The 24,156-nt window shown below is 61.9% G+C and overlaps 2 protein-coding genes across 5 annotated transcripts in view; both read right to left on the bottom strand.

Annotated features, from left to right (window-relative positions):
- CLUH (clustered mitochondria homolog) overlaps positions 1-5,502 on the bottom strand; it is a 33,562-nt gene extending 28,060 nt beyond the window's left edge. The window contains exon 1 of one of the 3 annotated variants that reach the window (XM_027472458.3): positions 5,337-5,502. In XM_027472458.3, coding sequence (XP_027328259.2) covers positions 5,337-5,418 — 82 coding nt within the window. In that variant the 5' untranslated portion in view covers positions 5,419-5,502. Of the gene's footprint in view, positions 1-3,444; positions 3,580-4,810; positions 4,938-5,336 lie in introns of those variants that run through there. The other 2 variants (XM_038165906.2, XM_072026190.1) reach the window with 2 other exon arrangements.
- Positions 5,503-8,023: 2,521 nt separating this feature from the next.
- On the bottom strand, positions 8,024-23,997 carry CCDC92B (coiled-coil domain containing 92B). 2 transcript variants are annotated; one of them, XM_027471927.3, is made up of 4 exons: positions 23,830-23,997; positions 18,427-18,580; positions 14,708-14,755; positions 8,024-11,695 (listed from the first exon to the last, which is right to left on the bottom strand). In XM_027471927.3, exons 1-4 carry the CDS (start codon positions 23,872-23,874, stop codon positions 11,046-11,048), a joined length of 897 nt encoding a protein of 298 aa, XP_027327728.2. In that variant the 5' UTR covers positions 23,875-23,997; the 3' UTR covers positions 8,024-11,045. The 2 variants fall into 2 exon arrangements, with proteins under 2 accessions (XP_027327728.2, XP_071882147.1); XM_072026046.1 differs by lacking the exon at positions 23,830-23,997.
- Between the last annotated feature and the right edge of the window lie 159 nt (positions 23,998-24,156).

Genomic DNA, 24,156 nt, shown 5'->3' with positions numbered 1-24,156 from the left:
CCACCACCACCAGCACCACCAGCCTGCCGTGAGCTCAGCAGCACTGCAGGGCCGGGAAGGAGCCCACATCTCCACCGAGAGGAAGATAAGTGCCACAGCCCGAGCAGAAAGAGAAAAAAAAAACAGAACAGAAAACCTCAAAACCAGAACGAAATCAGGACTACAGAGCCCGTGCAATCACCTGCCCAGCACCGACACCCGGCCAAGGAGACTCATTTCCAAAGGAGGCCCTGGGAAGGCTGGAAGCTGCCCCAGAGCCTGGCGCTCTGGCAGCCAACCTGCCAAGGGGAAAGGCAGCAACAGGCTGAACAGCAGAGCGAGAGCTCCCCAGTGCAAGTCAAACCCCGGCTAGCTTCTGTTCTTCTTTTTAGGAACAGAGAAAGGAAACAGAAGAAAAATCCCACTTGAATTCATGTGGGTACGGGGAGTTACCACCCCAGAAAACAGCAGAGCCCAGGCTACGGCCGCTGTTCTCTTCTCAGAGCGGCTCTCTGCCAATTTCCCAGCGCAGGAGAAGCGTAACCTTGAAATCCCTGGTAACAAGAGGCCTCTCCTGTCCTCGGGAGCGAGGATCGGTTGTCAGGTTACATTGGCGTCTAAAACAAAAGTTTCTGCTAATGATTTTTGGAAGAGTTTAATGCTCTGACAGTTTCAGCTCTCTCCTCACCTGGAGACCGTGCCACCATCCCGGTGCCCTGCAGCCTCGGCTCCCCTTGCAGCAGCAGCTCAGGCTCGAACGAAGACGAGCCCAGATTCAGTTTCATTTTAAAGAGGATCAACTGAAGTACAATTTGCTGCAATTAATTAGATCACTAAGTTTAATGGCGCTATTTATGCTTAAACAAAGTTTACTTTTCCCTTTTAATAGTCACATAAACCCAGCCTAACGAAGCAGCTATTGTGCTCCTCAGCTGGAGACACCCGCTTCTCCGAGGAGGAGGCCGTGCGGGCGGTGACGCCGTGCAATGGCTCTGTGCGATGATCTGCAGCGATAAAAGAAATTAAGAAAAAGCAACACAGCACCAGCCCGTACTAGTGGCGCAATGGGATTTTGGGATGTAGAAATAAGACTGCCAGCATGCCCCGTGCTTGGGAGGCACACCGGGCAGGAAAGCTAAGCCACCCATCCTCAGATGGGATTACACGCACCCCTCCCACTCCACCTTCCTTCCCACCTCCCGCAGAGTGCTGACGCTGCCAGGAGCGCCGGGCGCAGGCTGCAGCAGCCGCAGGAGCACGGCGAGGGCAGCACGAGGGGCTCGTGCTGGGCAGCGCTGCGAGCCCCCGTGCAGGAGAGGTGTCGAGGTGGCACGGCACTGAGCGGCACCACCACACCACCCGCCGGGGGAAGCCCTGTGCCATGCAGCACGTGCTGGCTGTAGCGTGCGAAGGCTGCCACTGGTCTAGCAGATGCAAAGTAGATGTTAGCCTAGCAATAAATTAAACAAAACAAATAGCTTACTGAATCCAAATAAATTGGCTAAATTAATAGCCGTCAGCATCGCAGAGAGCCCTCGTGGGAAGGTCTCGGTAGGACGGCCTGCCAGGAGATGGGACACGGCACAGATGTGCCTCCCACATCCCCGCAGAGGAAACCACAGCTTCCCAGGATCTTTCGGTGCTCCTCCAGCACAACAAGCACTTCTTTTAATACGAGCCCACAGTGAAGCTTACAGCTGCTCTCAGCCATCATTTAACTCAAATTGGCTTTAACCCACCTGTGGGAAGAGCTATAAGCACTGCCCTTATTTTTCAGCGGCTTCTCAGCACACAGGTTTGGCTGGCACAGGGACAGCAGCAGGCTGCAGCTCGTGGCTGCCTTCAACAGCCCCGGCCCCACAGCTCTGCGGCCCCACAGGGAGCAAGCGGGCAGACTGCTCAGCCCTGCGCACCCACAGCCAGGTCTGCCTGGCTGGACCTACACAACGTAAGCCACATTTCAGTCTGCTCGGAAGCCTGTGGCTTTTGGTGTTCTCCCGCTGCCGGGACATCCGCACTGCAGCTGTGCCCAGGGTGCTCCCAGGGTCCCCCAGCTCAGGGGCTCCAAGCCACCAGACCCCGTGCCCTGAGCCTGGCAGCTGCAGCACCCACGCTTGCTCTCCACGCCTGGGAACTACATTTAAGCCCATTCGTACGCTTCCTGTCCCAACAAAGCTTTGGAAACTTAGTTCTGAAACCAGCTGGTGAGGGGACTGCTGCAGCAACGTGCGCCTCAAACACCACAGGAACCGGGTGCAAAGATCAACACCAGCCAAACCATCCGCAGCGCTAAGAAACCGCCTGCTGGAGTCCCAGAGCGAAGAGCTGGACGGGACCAGTGGCTGCACTGCCCCCCCGGCCCTTCCCCTGGGGTTGCCCCAGCCGGCAGCAGCACCGCCACTCCGGGAACAGCCGCGCTCCGTGCGAGTCCTGCTCCCGTGGACTGGTTTTACTGCTCAAATGCAAATAGAGAAACGCATGAACTTCAGACCTCTCCAAGCTTCTAGAAATAACAGCTTTCTAGTACAACCGACAGAGCGCAAGGCGAGGAGGCAGACGGAGCGCTGCCAAGTTTAGTCATTTACAGACGGCTCAGACAAACAGCTCCCTGCGACGCAAAGTTGTTTCACTGGGCAGGAGGCAGGTACGCGGCTGCGCTTCTCTGCGCGCGTGTTCCTGACCTACTTCCACTCCTCGCCTTCTGGGTTCCCTAACCCAGGAGCAAGGCCGAGTTTAAGGCAATTTGAGTTTAATGATGGGCAGAGCAGCGAGCTCCCAGGCCCACAAGGGGCACCTCGGTGGCCATCCCGCGGGCAGAGCGGCTCCAGGCTTCACCCCCCCGGGGGTCCCTCCCCAGCCTGCCACTCGGGTGCCGTGTTTGTCACCGGCCTTTCCTCAACCCTGCAGCGCTGAGCAGATTTCTCTTGCAGGACAATCTTGCGGATTTCTTCCTCCAGTTCCTCTGAAATCTGTTACACTGCATGTTAGCAAACCCACCCGCCAGCAGTTCCTTCCCCAAACACCAGCAAACCTCCAAGGTCAAGCAACCTGGCAGCCACAGCGCATCCCCAGATTAACAGCGCTCTGCCTGTGTTACCAGCGGACACCTACGCTCACCTCCACAGCAGTTTTCCCATCAATACCTTCGTTCTCCACCCCTGCAACAGAAAAGGCGGACAAATACACGGGGGGATGGGAAAGACCAGAGACAGAGGGACCTAGTTAGAAACAGCAAGTCTTCAGGCGAGGCAGTGATGAAAAGGATTTTACGCCAAGCAGACACCGCTGAACCTGCACAAGACAAGCTCGTTCTGAGGCAGTGACAACACTGCCTTATTTCTGCAGAAACAGAAATAATCCAAAAACACTGCACACAGCTGCTGCCTTTTGATCTTGTGCTAGTAATAAGAAAGGTGACTTTAACTGTCCTTGACAGAAGTCCCTACAGGTACCCAAAGCACTCACGCTTCTGTGTTCCTGCTCTCAGGACAGAGCAGCCCCAGCACCGGTGTCTTGCCTGGAGGTGGAGAGAAGCAGCGGGCAGCCCCCTCGCCTGTTCAGAGGTGAGGGCATTCCTCAGGTCTCGATGCCCACCAACACAGAATGTGTTTTCTCAGCGAGGAGCCCACTCGGAGCCTGCCCACGGCAAAGCCACGGCGAGTGCCTGCTTCGGGCAGCACGGGACGGAGCCACGGGCAGGCAGCGGTGGGTGCGCAGAACCGGGAGAGGCCTGGGCAGCACAAGCTGGCACTGCCAATGGACAGCCCCCTGCGCCGGGCTGGGGGGGGCTGGCTGCAGGTCCCCCCTCCCCACAGACCCCCGGGCACCTGCCAGCTTCCTCGCGCTCACACGGGGAGGATTTTTCCGCCTCCCTCCCTCCCTCCCCCAGCAATCAGCTCACACTTTGAACAGCAGGGATTACGCGGCGTAACTTTTTAACCCAGCCGCTGGAGCTGCACACTTGGCACCCATTAAAAAAGGAAAAAAACAGCACGGGGGGGGGGGGGGGGGGGGGGGGGGAAGGCTCTCAGCGCTGCATTCCCCACACACTTGAATTACTGCCAGGCTGCTCAAACGCCAATGAACTTTGCTTTAGGTGACAAACTTCAAAAATTCACCTCACCACCATAAGAACAGGGGAGGGAGGAAGCGGCAGGTCACTCGGGGGGTCACTCGCTCAGTCAGGGTGAGGGGCTCTGGGCCATGCCGAGGGGCAGCCCCGCAGCAGCAGGGCTGTGCCTTCCTCCTGTGATCAGATCAGGGGAACGGGCTGGGCCTGAGCGCGGCGCTCAGCATGCCGACTCCTCGGGCCCAAACACAGCGTGCTCGGGGAGCGCAGACCCCCAGGAGCCCGACCCAGCCGGGCCCACACCGGGACAGGGCACGGGACCCGGGGCACAGGAGGGGCCGGGAGGGCCGCGCCTCGCCCTGCCCGCAGCCCCCCAGCCCCCGGCCTGGAGCCGAACCGCGCTGCCTTCAGGCAGAGCCCCGCACGCTGCTCGCCCTTCCCCGGGCAGCACACCCGGCCCTGCCCGGCCCCTTCCTGCCGTGCCCGCGGCTCCCCCGCCTCGGCCCCGCTCCGGGCACGGGGCCGCAGCCGCCCGCAGAGCCCCCCCCAGCGGCCCCGTGCGGCCGAGCCAGGCCCCGAGCCCCGGGCCCGCTCCCGGTCCCGCTCCCGCCGCAGGGCCGCGGGCAGGCCGGGACCGGGCCCCGCGGCCTCCCCCGAGCGGGGCCCGCCCGGCCCCGGGGCCGCCCCCGGCCGGGGCGCGGGGCCCTCAGCGGCCGCCCCCGGCCCCCCCCCGCGGCCGCGCCGCGTCCCGCTGAAGGTCACCTTCACGGGGCCGGGGCTCCCCGCGCCGCCGCGGGCAGGGCCCGGCCGCCCCCCGCCGCCGCCCGGCCCCCGCCGCCCGCCCGGGCCCGAGCCCAGCGGCTCCGCTCCCCGCCGCGGCCCCCCCGGCCCCGACCGCCCCCCCCCCGCGGTGGCGGCCCGGGCCTGGCCCCCCCCCCCCTCCTCCCCGCCTTCCCCGGGGCCGCTCGCTCGGAGCCGCCGCCGGGGCGGTCCCGGGGCTCGGCCCCGCCGCGGGGAGCGGAGCGGAGCCGGGGCTCGGCGGGGCGGGCACGGGGATGGGCACGGGCACGGCGCCCCCCGCCCGCACCGCGTGGGGCCGGGCCGGGCCGGGCCGACACAGCCCCGAGCCCCCGCTCCAGCCCCGGCCCTGCCCCGACCCCGGGGGCAGCAGCGGCGGCGCCCCCGTCCCCTCCCCGCCCGTCCCGTCCCGTCCCGCCAGGCCCGGCCCCGCCGCCCGCAGCCCGCCATGCCGGGCCCGGCGCCGCGCTCCCCTTCCCGCTGCCCTTACCGGGGCGCTGCTCGGCCTCCGGCGGCCTCCTGGCGCGGGGCCCCGGCTGCTGCTGCTCGGCGCCCGGCACGGCCGGCGGCATCTGGCCCGGCCCGATCCCCACGGGGCGCCCCGCGCCGTGCCCGCCGCCCGCCGCGAAGGACAGGGACAGCGCCGCGTGCACCACGTGGCCCCCCCGGCCCCGCCCCGCCTTAAAGGGGCCGCGCCACGGAGCGCTCCCGGCACGGCAGCCCCGGCGCAGGCCCGGCGGGGGCGGGCGGGGGGTAGGGGGCAGGGGCAGGGCCCGGCCCGGGGGGCGTGAGGGGAAGGGCAGCTCCTGCGGCGCTGTGACGGGCGCCTCAGGAAGCACTTGGTTGTAAAGAATCAAGAATAAGAAATAAGGAATAAATAATAAAGAATAAGGAATAAGGATTAAAGAATAAAGCCTCGGACGCGGTCCTGGGGGGCGATGGTGCCGGGCAGGGAGCTGCGCCTCGAACAACTGTCAGCCCGCGGGCTGCTGCTGTGCTCCACCGGGGGCCGGGAGCAGCCCCGCGCCCACCAAGGCTGGGACCCGGGGCCCGGCCCTTCGCCCCCCGCCCGCTGCAGCCCCAGCAGGGCTGGGCCCCCGGCAGCCTCCGCACGGCCCCAGAGCACCGGGAGCGGGGCTGGGGCTCGGCCCTGCAGGGCCCCGAGGCCCCCGCTGGGGCTGCAGCTCAGCGCCTGCCCCCAGCAGCGGGTGTCGGGGTGCGCAGACACAGAAAGGCCCGGGGGGTTCCCGGGGCTTGGTGCCCACATCACTGCTGTAATGGCCATGGCAGGGACGGGTCGTGCTCTGGAAGCTGAAATGCTGCGGAAACAGGCAGGAGGCCCCGCTGCACCCTTAATGTTAACTGCTTCTGTGCTGCCTGCACCACCGTGCCCACGCCTGACTCTGCTGCCCTGTTCTTACCCAAGGGGAACAAAAGGGGGAAGGTGCGGGGGCTCGTTACGGTGCAGACACGCAGGGCCGTGCTCTGTGCCCCCTGCCCAACCCCTGGTGCTCGGCTGGGGGCTCTGGGCTGGGCCAGGGGCTCTGGGCTGGCGCGTGATGGGCATCGCTGCAGCGCCGCTGGAGAGGGAGCAAACAGAGAAACTTGGCGTTTGGGAGCAAAGGGCAGGTTTTAACTGGTGAGGAGACGCGGCACTTTCATCTCTGTGCTCTACAGAGCGCGTGGGGCGGGGGAGAGCCTGCACGTGAGCGCTGCCATCAGCTCGGGGCTGCTCTGCTGGGCCCGGCAGGGAGGCCCCGCGGCGCGGCGCGGCTCATGGCACCCAGCGGGAGCGGGGCGGCCTGCGGGCAGCGGGAGGATTTCTCTCCCCTCACTTCCCCAGCAGTGCTCAGCAGCCAGGCAGCACAGGGGAGTGACAAGAGCGGGCGTGCAGGGAGGAGGCGGCAGCAGCATTACTGCCAAATTGGCTCATCGGGGCTGGTGGGTGGCCTGTGGGCACCAAGCAGAGCAGGGACCCCGAGATGTTCACCTACACCCCCAAAATGGAGGCTTGTTGGTGTGCTGCCCATCAATCTTCCCAGTGGGGAGCACCACCACAGTGCCACGCTTCTGCCTCCGGGCAGCTCGTTTTGGGTACCTCGTGCATTGAGATGCGTTGTGCAGAGAGAAATCCCTGACCATTGCTCTCTTCAGAGACCACATTTCTTGCTGTGCCTTCAGCTTTTCGGGGCAACCAGGAGAAGTCATCCCCACACTCCCACACTGCAGATCCTCATCTATCAGCTGTGTCCTGCGTGTGATTTTCTGTGCAGTGAGGCAGTTTGTGGGAAGCCTCAAGCTCTGCCTCAGGCTGAACATTCCCCAGGGCAATAGGATTAGGCCCAGCCACCACAGCTCTGCACAGCGCAGTGCAGGAGAGGGGCAGGTCCCCAGGCCAGTGGGGCAGATGTCAGCAGGGAGTGCTCCACCAGGCGGTTTGCAGCACAGCAGATTAGGAGCCAAGCCCATGCAGGCTCGCAGCCTTACCACGGAGCAAGAAGGGCACCGGCGGCGGGGGCGTGCTGGGCTTTGCTGCGCAGGACGGCACTGGCACCACTGGTGGGTGGCATGTTCCCAGCGTGGCCTCAGTGCCAGCTGGCCCACCCGCACAGCCCTGCTGATGCACATCTTGCCCTAGCCGCTTTGCCCCTAATTATTTTTCTTGGCCGCACTGGGGCCCCCCACCCAAGTCCGGTGGCAGCCCCAGCCCCTCGAGGTGCTGGTTCCTCCTGGCCAAGCGCAGCCTCCGGGGGCCGGGGAGCCTCTGCGCTATTTGGGCCCTCACAACCGCACCTTCAAAGTGGAGAGGGGAAGGATATAGCCAGGAGCGCTTAGATTAGCCCTAGCAAGCACATTCAGAAAATATGGCTTTTTAATTAACAGGGTCAAGAGGGAGAGCTTCCCGACCAGCCCGCCCGGGGCTAGAGCCAGACGAGGGGAGCGTGCGAGTCACCAGGACTGGCTCTGCCTGCCAGGGCTCGGCGCAGCTCCTCCGCCTGTGCTGCGGGTTGTGCAACGTGAGGCATCCCTTCCTCAGAGAGATTTCAGAAGAGTAATAACGCAAAGAAAAGGGGATTAACAAATCCAACGCACCAAAACCATTAGGGTTTGCACAGCTGCAGAACAAAACCAGCGGGTACAGGAACGGTGCCCGGCTGTTAGTCTGCACACAGAGACTTGTCAGCACATCGTGTTTTATATATATATAAGATATTGTTTAACAACTGAGCGTTATTGCTATGCATCCATTTCCAGTCTAATCATTAAGCTTTACGAGTCAACATTACACATTGCTTGTTCCATACAAAGCATGTAGGTGTCAGCAGTTACACTCCTCGGTCTATACGTGTCTATGCATAGAGCTATACAGCGCAGGTTTAAGCTACGTTAACCATTTCGCCTCCCAAGGAGTCTGACAGCACGGGACAAATGCAGCCGGCAGGTCGCTGCTTTGTCCCCAAGCCGGGGACCCGGGAGTCGGTCAGAGGCTGCCCGCGTCCCTGCTGCCCCCCTGGGCTCGCTGCGTCCAACAGCGGCCGACTTAACAAAATAGGAATGCTGCCTCCTTGCTCCTTCTTTTTTTTTTTTTTTTTTTTTTTTTGATCTCTGATCATTTTATATAAATACAAAGATTAAAATAATTTATTTCAACATAATTTCTATTACAATCATACAGTGTATTCCCCTCAAAGCAAGTGCACGTATGTATATATGTATATATATTTGTGTATATAGAGTACTCTAGAGCTTCCCCCCCGGGAGCAGCAGCAGCAGTGACTGAAGTAGGTGCAGGGCACAGAGCTGGTCCCCAGGCTTGGGGGTGAGGATCCCCCGGGAAGCGCAGGCCTAGCCCCAAACACCTCCATCTCGTAGGCCTGCGGGGGGACCGGGAGGCTCTGTGCACCCGAGGGCTGCTGGCGGGGACTCACAGCGCCCTGCTCCCGGCCCTGCTGCCTTTCCCCGTTCATCCACGCTGCTGGGGTGCTGGGAAGGGCAGAAGTCATGGGGGCACCGGGATGAGATGAGATGAACTCCTCCAGCCAGCTGCTAATTCCTGGTGAAGAGGGAGGGATCCTGCAGCTCCCACAGGGTTGCTTCATTTACATTGCTAGGCACTAAAAATGCTGATTGCTAGGAAGGTATTTACAGAGAATAGGAAGGTATTTACACTCCCTCCCCTTTTTAATGCTTAGGTCACTCACGACCACCATGATTTTATCAACGATTTTATAATAAAAACGCAACACACTCTGTGTATCGGGATTGTCTAGAAACGAGGGGGAAGGCCGCTGCGCAAACCACAGCCAAAGTAACGCTCGGCTGAACGGCGCAGAGGCTCCTTTACCCTCTGACATTAAAATAAAACCAAGCCTGCAGCACGCAGCCAGGTCTGAGGCCCACGAGGCGCCTCACCATGGCCCGGCCCTGAGCTGTCCCTGGGGCTGCTGTGTCGGGGAGCTCCTCGCAAATTCAGGGTGTGCTTAGAGATCGGTAACGGCCAGGGGCAGCACTGGGGGGTGCCTCACCTCCAAATCCCAGCGCTTCACCAGGCAGGTTCGTGACACAGGCAGAGAAAAGGTGCAAAAGCCGCTCATTTCTGTCCTGCCGGTGCAGAGGGTATGCTTGGGGGCTGTTTGAACCATCCAAAGGGCTGGCCCGGGGACTGTTACTGAGAATCTCGTAAAAGCCTTTTAATATATAAACACTGAGCTACAAAAATAGAGACCTCTGACTGCGTGAGTGCTCTGCGGGCGAGCTTGAGGTGGGTTCAGCCCGGCTGCTGCAGGACGGTGCTTTCCAGGGGCTTCAAACTGAACTCGAGGGGATGGGCTCTGAGGTGGCACACGGCTTCCTCCTGCCCGCACCGGGCATCGCCCTGCGGGACACGGGCCCTGGTGTCCCGACAGCGCGAGGCTCAGGGGCAGTGAGGGCTGGCACCCGAACCGCCTGGCTCCCGGTTACCTGCGGGGCTCCTTAGGTCCCACTGGAGCCCCCAGGCCAGCCCTGCCCCCTGCCCCGCTTCTTCCTGTCCCAGTTTCTGCTCGTCCACATTTAGGGTACACCTCTGCTTCAGAGCAGCTGAAGCCGTTGGTTTGCTCTGAAGTCAGGCGAGGCAGAAGGGGCCAACACTGAGTGCTGGCACAGGCCGTGGTGCTGGGAGGGAGGACAGGCAGCGCGGGAGGACAGCCCCACGGTGCCTCTTCCAGCTGCTCCCCAGAGCCCGGCTCAGGGAGCTGCAGCACCCAAGGGACGCAGGCGAGGCAGACTGTGCAGCCTGTGCTCCTCATGGGGCTGCCCCTGCGGCTGGTCCTGCCCCAGCAGGGCGGTGGTGCACGAGATCCCACCTTCACCAGCGCCTTGCTGACGTGGTTATTGTCTGTGGTGAAAAACCAACACCTGGCCATGGGAGCAAGCAACAGACACAGCGCTGGTGCATGGCCAGAGCCTGCCCATCGCAGGTGATGTGTCAGGAACCTGCTCCAGCAGCACGGGAGGAGCAGCGCCGGGTGCTGCAAGCGGGCGCCTTCCAGCTTGTGGGTCATCTCCATCGGCCTTGTCCCAGCCTGCCAGGTGCATGTAACGTGGGGGAAATCCGTGTGACAGTCAGACAAATCCCGCAGAGGGGAGTGGTGACTTGGGACATGGCTGGCACAGCTGCACCGCCCTGCGGAGGGGGAAAACCCCTCCGGTGCCAACGGGGCCGACTGTCACTGGCAACCCCTGGGCACCGAGGGCTGTGCTGGCGGTGTCTGCGCCCCTCCAGCCCAGCCCAGCCGGGGGTGCCTGAGGCAGGGCTGTGCTGAGCCCTGTGCCAAGCCACGGGTCTTCCTGCTGTGCACCCGGTACCCCAGGCCTGGGGAACACGACCGGCGTCTTCTCCAAGGAACAGCAGCAGCAGGAACAGGAGGATCTGCTTGTCTTGGAAACACGATTTTTCTGCCTTTCTTCCCCTGGAAGCTCTGCACAGCTGCTCAGCTGTTCCCCCTTGGCAAGCCTCATGCAGCATCACCACACCGTGCTCTCCGTGCCCCAGCACCGCGGGCTGCTCAGCGGGGAGGGGGTGCGGGCAGGGCACCCACCTTCCGCTGCCTCCTTCCCCTCCCGGGGGACAGGGGCAGCAACCTCGGCCGGCGCCCACCTCAGTGCCGCCGGGCTCAGCGCCTTCCCGGCCGCTCGGGCCGTGCCCACCCCTGGCCGCCTACTCCCGGGCCCGGGCTCCGTGGGGCCCAGACCCTGGCCGCTTGTTGGGCTCGCCCTTGGCTGGCCGGGCTCTGGCTGCGGGCTCCTGGGGGGGTGGCCGGGGGGACCTCTGTGCCCGGGGGGCCGCAGCGGTGCTGGCCGTGCCCCGGGCCTCGGCGGGGGGCTCCGGTGGGCGCTGCGGGGCGGGCGGCCGTGTGGTGTAGAGGAAGAGGGCTGGGTCAGGCATGGCATCGTGCTCCTCACGTGCGGGGTCCCTGGGGTGGGCACCGTCCCCGGGAGGGCGCCGTGGGTGTGCCCGGTGGCCGCGGCGCCGGGGCCTGGCCTCGGGCGGGGGCTGCTCGGCGGGTGGCCGCCCGCTGGTGCGGGGTCCCGGCAGGCGCTGGGCAGTGGCGTGCAGCTGCAGGGAGAGGTAGGCGGCCGCCTCCGTCTGCTTCTGCAGCTCAGTGTCGAGGATGGTGACGCGGTGGCTCCGCCGCTTCAGCTCCTCCAGGAACCTGCGCTCCTTGTTGCGGAGGCTGGAGCGCAGCGCGGCCACCAGGGTCTCCTTGTGGCGCAGCTCCTTGCGCAGCTCCAGGTTGTCCTTCTCCTTCTCCTGCAGCTGGGCTTCCATCACCCGGCACCTCTCCTCCAGCTCCCGGTCCAGCACGTCTGCAGGGCAAGGCATGGGGGGTTAGGAAGAGGCAGGAGTGGCTCTGCCCAGCAGACAGAGCAGTTCCCCACGTGGAGGTGGCTGTGAGGGCACCAGACCCAGGGGCATGGTTCAGCAGGATGCCGGCACGTCCATGCTGTGCCACCAGGCTGCTCAGGTGCTTTTGGAAACCGTGGCCTGAAAACTCCCCGTGGGCAGCCCACCAGCACATGCAGCCCTTCCCTGTGTTCTGGGGCAAGGCACGAGATCCCCTCTCGATGGGGCCAGTGTACAGGCTGGGACAGAGGAGAAAAACCCAGCAGCAAAGCAATCAACCCAATTTATTGAGTGCTGTTGCCCTCATGCCAAGAGACTGCAGAGCCAGATTAGAGAGGATAGAGGATGCTAATCCAGGATTACCAGGCAGTCGAGCCATGCTCAGCTGAGGGCCCAGGGAGAAACGGACGGACATGCATGTGGCTATTTATACGGGGGCACATAAACGTGTTCATTTATTTACGGACACCCAGGAGGAGCCAGGTGCTGCAGCCGAAGCCGCTCTCGTTGCACCGCGGTGCAGCTGCGGGTGGGACCAGGCAGCCCCGGGTGCTCCCCACACAGGCGCTGCCCCGCGTCTCCAGTGCCTCGCCCCGCTGTCCCACCCTCAGCTTGGCCTCCGCCTGGTGATGCCAGGGCCCTGCAGGGGCGGCCGGTTCCAGGTGCGAGTGGAAGCGCCCATGAGCAGCAGCGATCCTGCTGGCACGCAGCACCCCGGCAGCACAGCGATGCGCCCGCAGTTGCCTACAGGCAGCCGTGGGGTCGGGAGCTGGGGTGCAGCCCCAGGCTGGGCGTGAGGCAGAGGACAGGAGGAGAGGGACCCTGCTGCTGCTGCGCTCTGCTCAGTTCCTCCCCGTGCTGCAGCCGTTCTCCAGAAGGAAAACCTTTTCCGAAAACAGTTCCCAAGAAGGGTGGTGTGTGCTCAGAGGGAACTGCTGCGCCGCCTCTGGCTGCCCACCCCCTGCAGGGGCTGCGGGCTCACCGCTCCCCATCCTCTGGGGTGTGCTGGGCTCCGGTGAGGTGGGGTGAGGAGGTCGGGGGCACCCCTTGGCAGCCCCCCAGCATGGGGGCTCCGGAGCCGGGGCTGCGGCAGCACCGCCCAGCGCAGGCAGCAGGCAGCCAGCTCCTCTCCTGGCTGCGATGCACTCACCACGCCGTCACCCCCGGTTGCTGGTGCCTGACCTGTTCGTCTTCTTCTGCTGCCGGCAGCAGCTGGCTGCCAGCGACGGGGCGCTGACGGGACTTGTTGAAGCAGAGGCGCTGCTCCGAGTGGCAGGTTCCCCGCGGCTCCCACCCGCCACCTCTCCCTACACCCCGCAAGTGATGGGTGCCCTCCCTGCCCCGGCCCTGCTGAGTCACGCCGGTGGCACCCAAAAAAGTGTGATTTCACACCAGCCCTGCGCGCTGCTCCCGAGCACCCTGCACCGCTCCAGCCAGCCTGCGTGGGCCCCGTGGCAGCTCCAGCCACGGCTCCCTCACCTGCCTGTGGGGGCACAGCACTGGGCACCCCCCACGCACCCACCCTGCCTTCTGCTCCCCCATAGCAGCATCAAGAGACTGCCTTTAGTAACTGTCCATCCGTAGAGCAATTTGGGTAACAAAACTTTGCATTTCCCTACTCCCTTCTGCCCAATGACCCTGATGGGAGGAGGGGCTGGGGACAGGGTTTGGGGAGCACCACAGCCACAGCGGGACATCTCTCGGGGCTCCTCCAGGCAGCCTTCAGCCTGCGATGGACACGCACCGGCCCACTGAGGTATGGGGACTCCCTGTATGAGGACAAGCCCTGCCCCATGGCCACAAGTGTCCCCGTGGGGACCCAGCTCTGCGCCAGGCGAGGTGCCCCCCGGCAGACCGGGCTGTGAGCCCCTCCACGCAGCCCTCCCGTGGGGCCGAGGAGGGCAGTGCCATCACTGGGACCAGCGCAGCGCACACGGCGTGCCCAGGCGCGCTCCCGTGGCTGTGGAAAAGCTCTGCTTTTTATGATAGGCTTTGCAACCGCTTTATGGTTTCAGCTCTTAAGTGTCTTCTGCAGAGGAAAAATGCTTTCTAATGAGATCTTAACGGAGGCAGCTGCACGCGGTAATTATTACATGAGTGGCATTTGAAGAGCGATCATTTGATGGCATCTTAATTTAGGTTGTTGCCCCATAAATGTAGCAAATGTGCTCGTACTCCTGAGCTGGTAAAAGGCTGCAGGATGGGCAGAGACCTGCGGGCGGTGCTCACTGCAGACGGTCCCTGCAGCGCGGGCAGGGACGCGGGGCTGGGCTCGGGTCAGTGGCCGGGCCCCAGGAGAGGAGGTGGCCACGAGGCTGGGGCAGTAACACCAGGAAGGAGAGCCCGGGAGGTGCTGGGGGATGCGTTTCTGCAGGGAGGGCCTGGGCAGGGGCAGCACGGGCACCCCCCTCGCCCCCGACCCACCCCGGGACCCAGGGGTCAGCACACAGAAATGCGCCCTGGCAGCTCCGCAGCACTGATGCCGCCCCACGAGGCTCATGCCCGCCGCTCGCAGACATCCTGGGTGCAGCAGCAATTCTCTCCCCCTTACTTTGGAAGGTGGGAGATCATTTTGCGGGTCATAGTGAGGAACTGGTGGTGCCTCAGGATGGTGAGAGGAGCTCAGGGGGTAACTGATAACACCCTTGTTTGCTTTTCCCTGGGGCTCAAGGCTTGGCAGGCTTTGAGACGCTCCCTGGGGGTCCGTGGACTACCCCTAAGGGCTCTGTGTAAGGGGATTAGCAAAGCAAACCCTAGGGATGCTTGCTTTCACATGCAAAACCCTTTTTTTTTTTTTTTTTTTTGCACAGACATTTGAGGCCGTTTAATCTCGGTGCTAAGAGGCTGTGAACTGTGCAGGTGGGCTTCCCAGCCGCCCCCAGCCCCACCACCCCCTGAGGACAAGGGACCCCACGCCCCCAGGCTCCATGCAGGCACCCCCTGCCCCACTGAGCGCACGCAAACCGAGATCCTACCTTGCTGGCGGGCTTCCAGCTCCTTCATTTCAAGGTCGTGGGTCAGCTCTAGGAGAGAAACCAAACGGGGATGAGCCCGAGCCCCTGCCCCTGCTCCCCCTCTCCTGCCGGGGCTGAGCCCTGGCTCCTCTGCCCGGCCCCAGCGCTCGCAGCCGCTCCCAGGCCCGGTGCCTGGCAATCCGTGAGCTGTGCGGCAGCCTCGGGACCTGCAGCAGCCCCGCTCCTGGATGGGACTGGTGCAGCTGCAGGTCCTGCCCCAGCGCAGGCAGGAGAGGTTCCCTCACACCCATGGGGCCTTTTTTTTTTTTTTGGAACCATTTTCGGTGCTTTAAATCAGGACAAAGAGCAAAGCAACGGACTGAAAATAGACCAAAGTGTAAACTGCTGCCTGAAGTATTTCATAATTTACTGCTTGCAGCCTGCTCTCTCTGCCTCTGCGCATTACGCAAGCGGGACGTCCTTGTCCCTGCGCTGTGCCTGGAGCAGGGCGCTGCTGCGGCACCGCGTACCCCACAAAATCCTCTTCAGACCCATCACCGCGCGCAGCCAAAGGGCCGAGCCTCCCCCAGGGTCCCCAGCCCCAAAGCACCCAGCTCTCCAGGGCTCATACAGCTCAGGGACCTGCTGGAGCTCGCCTTTAACCTGCAAACATTTACAATTTCTTTTGAATTAATATGACAGACTGCTGGACTAGCAGCAGCTAAGAGAGAAGGAAGGAGCTAACAGCAGTAGTCAGTCATTTTGGAGCTCTTTTTTTTCTGAATATGAATTCAAATGGTTAATCTTTGCCCTACATTTTTCTTTTAATCTGCTTTCGTGCTGACTCTAATCCTCATCACTGCCATCCTTCTGAAACGCAACGCTTGGCTCAGGCTCCTCTGCCCGTCTGTCTTGGAAAACAAATCTGTAGTGAGAATGCAGAAGTAACTGAGAACGTAATGCAATTTCTGGAAAGCTTTCAGCACTCCTGACTGCCCCATTGGAAATCAATGGCAGCTGTGTTATTTCTCTGAAGCTAAAATAATGGGTTTGGAGTCTCAGAGATAATCCAAACGAAACCTAAAGCAGTGTCCCGTTTGAACAGACAGCGCTGCTCTGCTGCACAACGCGCAGAGCGGGCTCCTTGCTGCTGGGCCAGTCGTGGGGGTGCTGCAAACCCCCTCTGGCTGCGGGCTGGATGCGTGCGGTGGCAGCTCTGCCCCGGCTGCTCTGCCCTGGCCTTGCCACAGCGGGACGTGGCCGTGCCCTGGAGGGGCCACAGCCCGCTCCAGCTCCGTGTTCCTCACCCCTCGCCCATCTCCAAGGGGCTCCCCCCAGCTCCTGGCACCCCACCGGGCGCTGTGGTTGCGCTCTGCAGTGTCCAGGACACCCTCGCCGTGCCCGGGGCCATGCGGTCCCAGAAGTGGGACACCATCCATGCCCTCGGGAGCAGCGGGGACCCGCAGGGTCTCTGCTGCCCCCTGGACAGCGGGCTGCTCCTGTGCTCGGGTAGACGTGGGGGAGAGCGGAGGGGCTGCCAGCACCTTCTGTGCTGCACGTTGCTGATCCACCACGCTGCGGTGGATTCCCTCCTGGAAACCCGGCTCTGCTTCCTGCACGAGCTTCCCCTGCTGCTGTTCTGCTAACACTGGGGAACATGCTAATTATTGCCACAAGAGTTGAGCTCATCTTCCAGTAAAAGGAGAAACAGAAGAGTCTGAAAGAATCTATTGCTATTTCTGCTGTGTTTATGCTTCGCAAATAAAATGGGAGTGGGAGGAAAGCCAACTCTGCTCTGTAACGTGAAGTTTATTCCAATAAATGAATCATAGCACACTGCTCCTCACTGCATTTATCTTCCTGTAAGCGCTGCGACTGTAGATGCTGGGCTGCAGGGCTTCACAAGGGCCAGCCTCCCAGCTGACCCCCCGCAATATCTGTGGCCCCACCGGCCCCTTCCTCCCACCCGTGCTGCTGGGGGAGCGGTGTGGAGCCCAGCGGGTGCCGGGGCCCCCTCCCCAGCTTGCCTTCGTCCCGCTGCCCCGCAGCAGCGCTGGGTGCGGAGGCTGCAGAGCACACAGAGCACAGCCTGTGCCAGCCCAGGTCCTGAGGCAGAAAAGCTGTGGGTTTATCTACTCAGAGAAGCTCCCTTATCAGCACAGCTATTCTGCTGCCAGATCCAGCCCGGTCTGGTGCTGTGTGCCCTGCGCAGCCCCCCTGGGGTCACCTCGTGTGGCACCACTCGGCTCCCTCCCCGAATAGGCACCCCCAGGGCCCAGCACCCAGACACTGCCAGGGCTTTGTCAGAGGGCAGCAGCAACACAGAAATGCACTGGGGGCTGGGCTGGCAGCGATGCTGCTCAGACACCGAGGTCACGCTGCAAAAATCCAAGGTCTGAACAGGAGATCCAGGTGCAGCAATGAGCTACACACCTGGACCAGGCGGGGAAGTGCTGAGTGACCAGTTCTCCTCTCACACAAACTGCATCGCAGGGGATGGCACGGAAAACATGACCAAAGTCATCCCAGAGCTGCACAGGAGTTCTGCCCCCATTGCTCCTAGCGGAAAGGTGCCGCAGAACTACACACCGTGCTCATGGCACAGCACTCATCCAGCCCCACGGTGCTGCCAGTCGGCACAGCTGCGAAGAGCTGATTGCAAACAACAGACGTGGACGGGGCCATCTCTGCCACGGGTGGCTCTGAACCCCTCAGCGTGATTCAGGCCTGAGAGCCCCGCTGTCTCATACTGCCTCATCCTCAGCCTCCCAGATATTAAAAGAAATGAAACACAACAGACAAAGCTGGGGAAGGATGGGGAATAAACCGACAATTTTAGCAATGCCGTCATGTCTCTTTCCCAGGAACCAGTGAGAACGAGAAGCTGGAAGACAATGAGTAATTCGCTGCAGCTGAATTATTGATGAGAGCGCCGGGATGGATTTCAGTGGCAGGCACAGCAGGGTCGCTGCTGGGCGAGGGGTTTTATGGGAGAGCCCCCACACTGCGGGGACCTGCCCCCAGCCCAGGCTCCCCGGGGGCCAGGAGGGCGGCAGTGTCTCTGCAGCCCTGCGTGGAGCCGTGCTCCTGGCTGGCAGTGGATGTGCTGGTGCCGTGGGTTCAGTGCTCACACAGCACCGGGCAGCAGACACGGGCACTACCAACAGCACCAGTGCCGAGCTGCTCCAGGCCAGGCTGGCAGGAAAGAGGGGATTTCACAGCTCCAAATAACAGAAAATAATGCACAGTAACAAGATAGAAACAAGAAAATCACATTCCCCTGGTTCTGAGAGTGACTTTGGCACAATCCCGTGCACCCCCATCATCAGTGGAGTTCAGCCCTTTTCCTTCCCTTCATCTACCAGCAGCAGGGAGAAAGGAAGAACTGCTTTTACATTTTAACAAACAAAATACCATTGAGGGCACAAATCATAGAAAGAAAAGGCAGGACCACCTTGCTGGCTGATGCTTGGGTTTCTTTTCCTTTCCTTAGACCAGCGAACACCTCCAGGGCAGCGACTACTGCAGTCAAACTACGGCTGGGTGTGGGCGCACGGCCTGGGGAGAGCACTGAGCTGGTGGGGCCGATCCCCTTTCAGAAGCCTGCCCCAAGCACTGAGTTAAAACGAAGGAAGAGGGTCCTAATTATGGATTATGAACACGGACTGCTCTCCTATTACCCGCTTTCCTGACACCGGGGCAGACGGTGCCCGGTGGGAGGGGAGGCACCAGGCGCTCACCTGAGCAGTGCTTCTGCAGGCGGAGGATCTCCAGGTGCAGGTCGTGGAGCAGCTCCATCTGCTCCTTCTTCAGGAAGGCGATGTGCCGCTGCACGCTCTGGATCTGGCGCTCCAGGGACACGGTCTCCATCGCAACCGAGCTCGCGGTCCACGCCTGCGGGGAGAGGACACGGCCTGCCGTCAGACAGCAGCGGCACCGCGGCACCCCGGGAGCGGAGCCGGTCCCAGAGCCCCTGCAGGAGGCAGAGCCGCCGGGCACCGCGGGCACCTGCTCCCCGCTGTCCCCCCCAGGGATGTGGCTGCGGGCAAGGTGGTTCTGTGCAGGGGCTGTGGCCCCGCCGGGGGTCCCGCAGGAGCAGCCCCCGAGTCCCCGCACGGCCCCATCCCCGGTGCCAGCTCTCGCTGTGGGCTGGAGAGCTCTGATGCTGCACAAACAGAAAGCGCTGCCGTACGGCCGCGTGTGTTGAAACAGCTCGCTTCTATTTTAAATTTGGCCCTGGGAAATGTTTCATCGCTGAGCAGGATTACATCTGGGACAGGATTGCTTCCTGCTCCCCCCGCAGTCCCCAGGTGGGAGCCACACCAGCGCTGATTTGGGCTGTCACTTGGCAAGCCACGTATTACAGAGCAGCAACTGCGGCAGCAGATCTAGCACATGAAAAATACAATATGCTCGGTCTAATCCAATCAGCGTTACGTGGCGAGGAGCTTCGCGCTGCCTTACAGCCGAAGGAACATCTCCACTGGTAATTCACCCGACAGACGTGCTGCTGCCAGCTCCATGCCCGGAGCTCAGCCCCGGGGTGCAGGAGTTCATGGCGCGGTAACTGCTTCATGAAGCAGCCACGTGAGCTGCCCACCTGCACCGAGGAGATAAAAATAAATCTCTGGAAGAATCCTTAATTCTGGGAAATACCATTTTGTGTGGATGTGGAATCCGTCCTTATCCCAAACACCGAGCCTGGGAGAAGGGGAGCCTGCAGCAAGCTGCTGGACATGCTGGGATCTTTTAGCCAGGAAGCCCAAGGACAGCACGCTGCAACCTGCCACTGCTACTGCCACCTCCTCCTTCACTCACATCTGATTTTGTTTCTCTCAATACAAACTTGAAGACTAAGCAAGTGCTTTAGCTCACGTTTATGAGCAAGCCCAGTCCTTTAATGTAGCACATTTTAAGCTAATTCCCACAGCCTAAACCAAATCAAACCCCATTTAAGCTTGATTCCAAAGCAAGTAATCTTGGCAGAGTTCCTAGCTCAAAGCTCTGTTCTTGCCAAGGCCTCCAAAGGTTTGTGGAAACCTTAAGATCAGGTCTCCTATTTCATGAGAAGGGAAGGGGCCGCAGTGAGGCTCCAGCCCTGGGAGCACCTTCCCCACTGCCCCTGCCATGGGGGCATTGCCTGCAGCAGCCCCAGCCCCCTGGGGACCTGCTCCTCCTGCCCCCATGGAAGGTGATGCCCCATGGAAGGTGATGCCCTGCCAGCCCACCACACAGAGCTACAGCCACCAAGAGATACACAGGGAATTTTTAGCTCATTTAAAGCTAAATTTATTTAAGCCTATAAATTCCTTATTTATAGGAAACAGCTGCAGGGCTTGGAACAGCGCTGATGCCCTGCAGCTGCCCCCATCTCCCAGCCCTGGTATAAAACCCCCCAGCACAGCAGTGCTGCTTTCTTCATGGGGGTGCTGTGGTGGGGGGGGGCTCTGCTTGCACAGGGTGCTGCCCCCCCCCCCCCCCACACCCCCACATGTGTACAGCTGGGCTCTGTCTGGCCCTCTGCTTGCTGCTGCTGCTGCTCTGCCTGCTGTGGGGCTGGGGTCCCGGTGGTGTACGGACAGGGTGCTTGCAGCCGGCTCTGGCACAAGCTGGGTTCTGCTGTGGCTGCCTCCTGCCCTGGGGGTAAGGGCCTCAAACTGGAGCTGTGTGAGGGGCTTGGGGCCCTCGCTGTGGTCTGCGAGGCTGCAGGGATCTGGCTAAAGCCTAAAATAAGGAAAGTGTGTAATGTGAACAGGCTTTGGCATATGTGGTGGATTGTTATCGGCTATTTTCATGCCTCAGGGAGCTGTTTCTAGTGGCAAAATAATGACATGCCTGGTTTTAGGATGGATCTGCTCTTCAGGGAATGAAATGCTCCAAATGCTCAACGCATGAATGCTATAGAAAAGCACAAAAAGGCTGGTGTGATACATAAAAGCAACAGATACAGAGGTCCTGCTCCTCGTTTAAGCACTTATTGTGAGAGGTATGATTTATACCAGCTTAAAGCTTCCCTGTGGAACAATGTCATCTAAGTGGAAATTGCCCTGAACTGGCCCTCCTGTTCCTGCCTGCCTGGACGTAAGGTTCATGTGCTCGGTTCAAAGCAACCAGGGGCATTGCCTGGGACCTCAGGGGACTTGTAGGCCCTCGGTGTTTGTCATTTCAAAGTGGATTTGGGGGGAAAAAATATTGCTCTAGACTTAACATCCTAATCACTCCCATTCTTCCGAATGGCGTGATGACGGTTTTGAAGCCTTGTAGGTTAGTTAACTTTTCCTGATGACATCTTAATTAACAGACAAGGTTAAAAGGTCTGTATCCTAATGGCTTCCAGGAGAGCTGGCACTTGTTCTGTGTGATGTGAACTGGCAATGAAAGGAGCTGATGCTGGAGGGCGAGGTTACTCGTGCCATCGCAGCGTGCCCTCCTGCAGCCCTGGTGGCGGGGGGGCTGGGGAAGGTGTGCCCCCACCTTGGAGCAGTTTCTTTAAGGAAGGGGTGGAACCTTTTCTCTGGAAGTGTCAGAAAGTAGGTTGGACAAAGCCCTGGAGGATACATGGTGCTATTTTCAAGCACTTTGTTCCGTCTGGTTGAGATGTGTTTGGTAGAAATGGCTGGGATCTTTCCACTCAACTTTTCCTCCCCTCCGTTAGGTGGCAAACTCTCCATTTATTAACTTAGCATCCCACACGGATCCTGAGCCCTGGGACTGGTTTCCCCAGTTATGGAGCTTTTCAGAGCCCACCGCTTGGCAGGGATTTCTTCAGTGCCCACCTGAATGCTTCTCCTGTCATGACTCGGGGGAGCTGTGGGGCTTCCACAGGGTACGTGCATGCGGCCCTCCAGCAGCCCCATGGATGTCAGCAGGCAGCACAGACTCAGAGCCCTGGGCAGGGGCTGTGGGAATGCCCCGGGCAGGAGATGCCTCTCCCCCAGCCCCTGCCTCCCCGTGGAGAGGAGCAGTGGTGCCACCCGGCAGCTACCTGGCATCTCCGGGGTACAGGTGGTGATGCAAGAGCACAGAGCTATTGGGGAAGCTGCAGTTTAGTTGTGGAGCTTCAGCAGCACCTGGAAGCTGCTCGAGCATTTCCGATGTCACTGGCTGTGAACAAACCCTTGCCTTGCCGGGAGGTCCCCACTCAGTACCCAAAAGAACTTCGAAACAGAACTCTCAGCAACTTGTTTTCCCTCCGTTGCTTTTGAAGTTAAGCGGAGGTTGCAGCTGCACTGTGAGTGTTTATTTTGCGGTGCCTCTGGTCATTTCACACAGCGAAATCACCTGGGAGGTGTCAGGAGTTAATAAGGGTTATTTGCTGCTGGCCGACCTCATAACGTGCTACAGAGCCGTCCTGTCTGCCTGCTGATGGCCCTGCAGCCTGTGCATGAGGCAGGGCAGGAGCCTTCAGCCCGACACGAGGCAGAGCGCGGTCAGCGGGGTGCTGAGCACCAGCGCCTCGCCTCAGGAGCACAGCTCCCCATGGGACGGCTGCACTGCTCCGAGCAACGTGAGGGGCTGGAAGCGAGCTGCTCCCATCCCTCCCTCGTAGCTTCAGCCGTGACTTTGTGCTTCCAGGCCAGGGCTGAGCTGCCGAAGCAGCTGCTGGTGGGAGGCCTCACGGGGCTGCGCACTGCGGGGCTTGGGGGAGTCACGTAAGAGGTTGCAGCCCCAGCAAAAGTCACTTGCTGTAAAAGCCCGCGGGTAGGCAGTGCTCCCCTCAGTCTGAAGGAGCTCGGTGCCTTGTTTCTGCTGGCTGCGTGCATGTGCACAGCTGGAAAGGAGGCACCCACTGGAGTGGCAGCCACCCCCAGTCCCTGGTTTGCTGGGGTGTCAGCCCCATGTGTGCCTAGGACTGTGCTGAAAAACGTGCCACTTGGGTGCATCCACCCTGCCACAACTTTCCTGCCGACCTCAAACCCGTGCCTCTTCACAAAGCTCCAGGAGGATGTGGCCAAGCGCTCCTGGGTCTCGCTGGCCATGCCTCGGGAGGCACCAGGTGCCATGCTACGTGTGAGGCACCCAAACATCACCGGGCGTTCAAGGGACTTGCTCTCCAAGCCCGGCAAGGTGCTGATGGGGAGTGTGGGGGCTCTGGGCTCAGTCCCCACCAGGTTCCCAAGCTGGGTACAGCTGTGAGTGCTGAGCCTGCTCGTGGTCCTGCCCTCCACCTGCACAGCGGAGCGTGCTTTGCCTCCCTCCATCACTACGCTGCAGCCTTTGGGACACAGGGCACTGGGGGTGCTGATCTCAGCAGGGTGTTTCTGGTACTGCTGGGAGCTTGGTGAGGTTTGCAGTTCCATCCCAATTCATCAGAGTTCCTATTTCTCACAAAACAAAGCAGTTAACCTCTCAGAGTAACTACAGTGAGCGACTCGGTTCCCAGTCTGCTCAGAACTGACCATCACGGACAGCTCGTCTGAGGGTTGGCTTCTGAGGCCAAACAGCTGGAGCCTGTGCACGTCAGTCCCAATCCCAGAGCTGTGAGCTCAGAAAGCGACCTCAGCCCCTGCTGATGCCTTCCAGAGGCAGCGGTGGTTTTGCATCTGAGCATAGCCCTGCACAGACGCGGTCATACAGAGATCCGCATCATTGTTCCTCATAACGGGCCAATTACCTGGGGAGGCTGAGGGCACAAACAAGGTTTGCAGGGACAGGTGGATGATTTATCCTGCTGGGGCTGCCAGCAGCCCCCAGCCCAGCACACACAGCAGCGGTGCCGCTCAGCGCTCCCGGTGTCAGCGCGAGCAGAACTTGGCAGCGGGGCCGTGAGGCGGCTGCGGACGGGAGGGGGGCCGGAAACTTGCGGAAGGTCACGGAGCGGCGGGGCCGGGAGAGGAGCCCGGGGGGGGAACCGCGGCCTCGGGGCTCGGCAGCACCGCGCAGCGCCCCCCCCGCCCCGCCCCGCCCCGCCCGCAGCCTGGGCCCGCTGCGAGCGGCACCGGGGGGGGCCGGGGGGGGCCGGGGGCCGTCCCGTGCTGCCCCCGCGGCTCCGGGGGCGCTGCCGGCGGGGTCGGGCCCGGTGCGGGCCGCGCTCGGCGTCTCCGCGGGGCCCCCCCGTGCGCTGCGCCCCGCGATGCCGCCCCCACCCCCCTGCTGCCGTCCCCCCCCCCACCCCTCCACCGCCGCCGCCGCCGCCGCCTTACCTCCGGGGAGCGCCGCGGCCCCGCGGGGCGCCCGCTGGGCGTCATGGGGCCGGGCCGGGCCGGGCCGCACCGGGGCCGGGGCCGGGCCGGGGCCGCTCCGGGCTCCCCGCGCTGCCCGCGCTGCCTGCGGCGGCCCCGCCTCGCCCGGCCCGGCCCGGCCCCGCCGCCCGCAGCCGTAAACAGGCGGCAACGTGACCGGAACTGGGGCTCGGCCGCGCCGAGCGGGGCCCGCGGGCACCGGGACCGGCCCCGGGGCCGCCCCTCGCGGCCGGGCCGGGCTCCGGGATCCCCCCCCGGCCCCCCCCGGCCCCGCCGCCGCTGTCCGCG

This window comes from Anas platyrhynchos, chromosome 20 (genome assembly GCF_047663525.1).
Source record: "Anas platyrhynchos isolate ZD024472 breed Pekin duck chromosome 20, IASCAAS_PekinDuck_T2T, whole genome shotgun sequence".
Classification (NCBI taxonomy): Eukaryota; Metazoa; Chordata; class Aves; order Anseriformes; family Anatidae; genus Anas; species Anas platyrhynchos.
This window is presented reverse-complemented; position numbering and strand designations above follow the sequence as displayed.

Bases quoted from the DNA above. Each gene is read 5' to 3' on its own strand.
- CCDC92B (XM_027471927.3), bottom strand. From the start codon at position 23,874: ATGACGCCCAGCGGGCGCCCCGCGGGGCCGCGGCGCTCCCCGGAG. The intron at 14,756-18,426 runs GTGAGCGCCTGG...TTTCTCTCCTAG, and splicing joins CCTGCAGAAGCACTGCTCAG to AGCTGACCCACGACCTTGAA. The intron at 11,696-14,707 runs GTAGGATCTCGG...CTTGCCCTGCAG, and splicing joins GCTGGAAGCCCGCCAGCAAG to ACGTGCTGGACCGGGAGCTG.